We start from the raw sequence: 5,057 nt of genomic DNA on the forward strand, positions 1-5,057 counted from the left end.
ACAGGCCCCTTTCTACACTATGCATATTGTTCACAGATGTTACATTTTCATGGACCAAACCTCATGTAGTAGAAAAACCTCAACAGCTGTTAATTGCTAAATCAAGTCAGGGACAATAGAGAGAAACATTTGACCTGTATGTGGTGCAAAGTCTCACTCAACAGCTAAAATCACATTAGTCAGGCAGACAGTCGACGTTCAGCATATACAAGAGGAGGGGGAGAAAAAAAAAACACAACAAAGAACATTTCCAATTTGAATATGATAGAGTCCCATACACATCAGTGTGGGTCTTTTCCACTGGGTGTGGATGAGTGAAGAAACACATTTTGTTTAGGTCTGGGCAAGATTTTAAGGAAGCCCTCAATCAGTAACACTATAAACACACCATTCCAGTTGAGGTGTCATTAGAAAGGCTGGAAATAAGGCACAAATGTTGCTACTATGCTCGTCTTGCACAAGATGTGGTTTGATGATTGGACAAGGAGCCTTCAGCCAAATGTCATCTCAGCGAGTGGAAAACTACTTTTTGGAGAACCAAAATCTAAACAGGCATTTGTGAAAAAGATGCAGAGGGACAATGAGGGTTTTTCTCTGAGGATCACTCTCTGAAAGACGACACTTCTTTCTTGGTGAAAGTGGTAACAAGGTATATCCATCCTGGCCCAAGAACAAATATACACTGCAAATTGCAGTTGTGACCAGATGAGCCAAGGCCCCAGGAGCGCAGAGGCCGCTCGGGTTTCAAAAGGCCGCTGTGTAGACTCACTGAGACTCTCTGCTCGGCACTTACACACCTCAGTTAGTTTTGCAATTAGTGCCTTCAGTTAAATTGTATTTCAGTCTATTAACAGTCTTTGACTTCAGCACAACAAAGTGTTGAGACTAACCTGCTTGTGAAAACAGCTAAATGCCGCCCCCAGCTGCCAGCGCTCTCCAACTACCTCTCACCGAAACACAGAAACACAAATGTGAGCAGCTTTTTGTTTGTCGCACTATTTAATCAGCTTAAAGTGTTTCTAATGTGTCGTCATTCAGCAGAGGTGGAGCTCCTCCACCTATTTCTTCTTTCTTTGATCTGCAGCAGCCGCCTCAGTCTGCTCTGAAAGCCCCTGGTGCCGTCAGGGCCAAGCGGCTGACGCAGCACTCTTTGCATCAAGCCGGGAGCTTTTGGGAGTCCCTGTGCTTCACGATGTAACGCGCCAGCTGCACATTTGCGTCTTAGCACCCAGGGGACCCCAGAAGCTGCAGAGTCTCCGGAGCACCAGCTCATTCTGCTGTGCCTCAGACTCAACCTGGAGAAGGACGGGCTGTCACAGGCCAGGTCAAAGTGACATGAATCTGGAGTCTCTTCAGAAACCTTATCTGCTGGAGAGGGGGCCCGCTGGACTGGATCTTCTGAGGGCCCAGGTGGCTTTTTCACAGACGGTGTGTCCACAGAGCGGTCCTGGCTGATGTGATGCGTTGACTGAAACCCCAAAGGCACCACACACACGCCCTTCCCGTTGGACTTGTGCTCTTCTGCTTTCAGGGTGCCGTAGATGTTACGAACGACCGCTAAGCTGTCAAACTTCACCACAGCGCACAAATGTTTGCCAAGCTCTTTGTGACGTTTGGAATAGCACCGCAGCTCCTTGGGAAGCTCTTTGCCAGGCGGCAGGATCCAGACTGAAGCGACCCCGCCGTGAGCATTGAACTTTTGGAGGATCCTCTCTGAGAGGGAGCGTTGCTGCAGGCCTTGGGCGACTCCGTCCTCTCTGCCTCCCTCCTCACCGATGTTCCAGACGAGGAGGAGTTTGCTGCTGGGGGAACACAGCAGCCAACTGGGAAGCGGCTCTATCCGCCTGACTTTGGTGCGCTCTTCGTTCACCTGCAGCAGGTTTGAGAGCTGCGCTGCTGCCAGAGTCATGTGCCAGTTTGTGCTCAGGTCCTTTATCTGAGGCAAACAGTGGCAACGTCAGACTTCTGTGGATTGTTTTTATTCAAATGTTTTTAATGCGAACACCATTTTTTTTTTTTTTTTTTTTTTACCTTTTTCAAACAAGTGAGCAGCTTGAGGCTCACGTAGCCCTGCTTGTTCTTCTGCACATGCTTCAGCAGGAAACCGTCCTCTGCCAGGTGGCCGTCGGAGAATAAATCCTCCAAATTAGCTTTAATCTTCAAGCACAGGGATTCAACATTTTGCTCTTCTTCATCTCTGGCATGTTGTGAATCATCTCTGCAAGAAAATAAGACTTAGCGTCATGAGATACTATTATATGACATTTTCTCTTTCATTTCCTTACCCGGTTGTATTGTTCATTCTGTCTCCTGATGTTCAAGATAACTGGTCATTAAGCTGTTTGGGCTGTTTTTGTTGTTGTTGTTGTTGTTGTTGTTGTTGTTGGTGGTGGTGGTGGTTTTATTTTGGTGTTTTTTTTAGGAAGGTCAAGCATTAAGCAAAAGCAGCAGATTACAAAATAGCTGAAGAAAACACAATTCATACAACAACAGTGATGTCAGCTGGTTCTGTGGGATCCAAAACAAAACCATATGATGCTATAACAAAGAAAATTCCACATTACACAATCCAACATGTACCACTGACAATAACACACTTATTCTCCTGTATGTGTTAAAAAAAAAAGGGGGGGGGGGCATCATGAAAACAAACTATTATCTTTCATAAACAGAATATTATCATTACCAAAATTAAGGCCCACTCAGAACAAAAGAAATAACCCCCGTGTATCAGCGTCATTATCATACCACAAAAGAAGAACAACATCTTTATCGGTGTATATTTTTGTAATGTGGTTCAGAGCTAAATGCACGTTCAAATTAGAAGAAAATTACAACAGTGCTGGACCAAAGACTTCAGTCACAGCAGCACTTAAGTATAAAAAACAGCCACAGCAAATGACATTTAAATGAAAACATTCTACTGCTGCTGCATGTCCTCCCCACATGTTCAAAGCAGAGAGTCCATCAGCTGAATGATAAAAATATGCCCCTTTCTTGTTTCTATATTGTCGCCGGATAAATATAAAAGCTGCAGCGAGCCGAGCAAATCCAAGTGACATTTGTCTAAACTGCGCAGTCATTAGGAGCACCTGAAGTATCACCTACAACCACTCATTTTACTGACTGAAGCGTGTATGTGGCTACATATGCAAACAGCATCATCTCCTCAGTGACTCATTCCCAGCGTGGCGAACATTTAGAGGAGATATGAGACAAATATCACTTTCCTTGCAGTGATGCTGTCCTTTCATTTCAGGATCCGTAAAAGGAGACATGCTGTATTTACAGAACATTTTTTTTTACACATCATGGGTAGTTTTGTTGTTGCTGCACAGCTCGTACACAAAAATGCAGAATTAATGTGCACTTTTTAGTAAACATATGTACATATTTTGTGCTGAAAGCTTAATGAGACTGTTCTGATTCAGTATTTATTCAGTATCTAGGCATTTAATGCATTGTTTAGAACTAATTAAAGTTGTTGTAAGCTAATATTTTACTTTACTTCTTTTAAGGTTGCTCTTATTTTTCACGTTATATTTGACCATTTTTCAACCTTGTATTAATCTTCATCAAGTTTTTACGTCAGCCTCCACTCGGGGGGGGGGGGGGGGGGCAGTTACAGTTACTGACCAGAAACATGCACATTTCACAGAAGATACATTTTTCAGGTCTTCTCTCCTGCTACCACAGGAGTCACTGAAGGCTTGAAAGTTGATGCGAACGGCTTCCTGCACGCGTCATAACTTCTTCTGATGACTAACAAATCATGTGTCTCTTCAGGCCATCACACAATGTTAGTACAAGCTTACTACACCATCCACCTCTGACGCAGAATACTGTGCTGTGGGAGAGAGTATAAATAAGGACAAGAAGAAAAGAAACGAGGCAACAGACTGTTTGGTCAGAGGCTCGTCCAACACACACACCAGCTCAGGGTCCAGATGTGAACCACATGGAGCTGCTCTGGGATGAATCCAAATCAAGTGCAACAGATTTGTGGGAACTAACAATGTTGAACATTTGTACAATGTTACATTTGCTTGGTAGAAGGAAGTCCACTACTGTAAACAATTAGGATTTTATATTCTGTGTTTCTTTCTTTCTTTTTTTAAAATCTTTCCTTCTTATTTGTTCTGTGTTTTTTAATTTTTAGGCTACACTTTACGTCGGTTAGGAGCTGACCTGTTCTGGTCAACGCTGTAACAAATTTAATGAAAAAAACAAAACAAAACAAAAACAAAAACCTGTCCATCCTGCCCCTGATAGATGTGCAAAGTCCTTTTTCTGTTTTTAAACACATACTTGGATCTACATGCTCATGATTGATACAATTTATCCAATATTTCTGCGCTTCACAAGACTGAGAACATTTGATTTTGAGGGTTCTTTCAGGATTCCCGGTTACGCCCCCACAGAACACACATACCTCAACAACCACACCCACTTCCACATTTCTGAAAATCCAGTTTCATTATTGGAACAAAAAGGTCTTCGAAATCCTTTGAAACAATGGAAATAAGATAAACTAAAACTACAGTACTTGGCGCGGAAAATATTCACAGCAGATTAATTGCAAAAGAGAAAGCTCCAGATTTATCAGTCGAGCGCTTTAACTGTTCAAGAAACAAAACTTCACAAACCAGGATTTGTACAAAAACCCAATTATTTAACTTTATTAACATCAATGTTTTTCTTTTTCATCAACATTTTCTTTTTAAATTCCAGTTCTTTATCAACAAATAGAAAACAGACTGTGTGTACAACAGATCGAACCCCTACAGCACTAAGCATTCACAAGGTAAAAATGAACATTTTTGTTTTTCGCCAGCATTTTCAAGTCCCCCCTCCCTCTCACCGCCACCTCCAGCCACCACCGGCGCCGCCAAAACGTTCAGGCCTCTCGGATCAGACGCTCCCTCTTGCGGCTCGTGTGGGAGAGGATGTGTGCTTGAGTCGTGCAATGGCCTGTGCTTGAGTGAGGAGTCATCCGTTTTCGATGGGTGGGGTGGGGGGGTTGTGCTGATTTTGCTCATTCGGATGGACAACCAGCT

At 43.2% G+C, this 5,057-nt stretch overlaps 1 protein-coding gene across 1 annotated transcript; it reads right to left on the minus strand.

The window, feature by feature from the left end:
* Positions 1-1,030: 1,030 nt before the first annotated feature.
* Positions 1,031-4,458, minus strand: LOC115057666 (la-related protein 6-like). Its single transcript, XM_029524853.1, has 3 exons — positions 4,433-4,458; positions 2,032-2,218; positions 1,031-1,936 (listed from the first exon to the last, which is right to left on the minus strand). The coding sequence occupies exons 1-3, from the start codon at positions 4,456-4,458 to the stop codon at positions 1,031-1,033; spliced, it is 1,119 nt and encodes a 372-aa protein (XP_029380713.1).
* Between the last annotated feature and the right edge of the window lie 599 nt (positions 4,459-5,057).

The sequence above is a fragment of the Echeneis naucrates genome, chromosome 17 (assembly GCF_900963305.1).
Source record: "Echeneis naucrates chromosome 17, fEcheNa1.1, whole genome shotgun sequence".
In the NCBI taxonomy this organism is placed as follows: Eukaryota; Metazoa; Chordata; class Actinopteri; order Carangiformes; family Echeneidae; genus Echeneis; species Echeneis naucrates.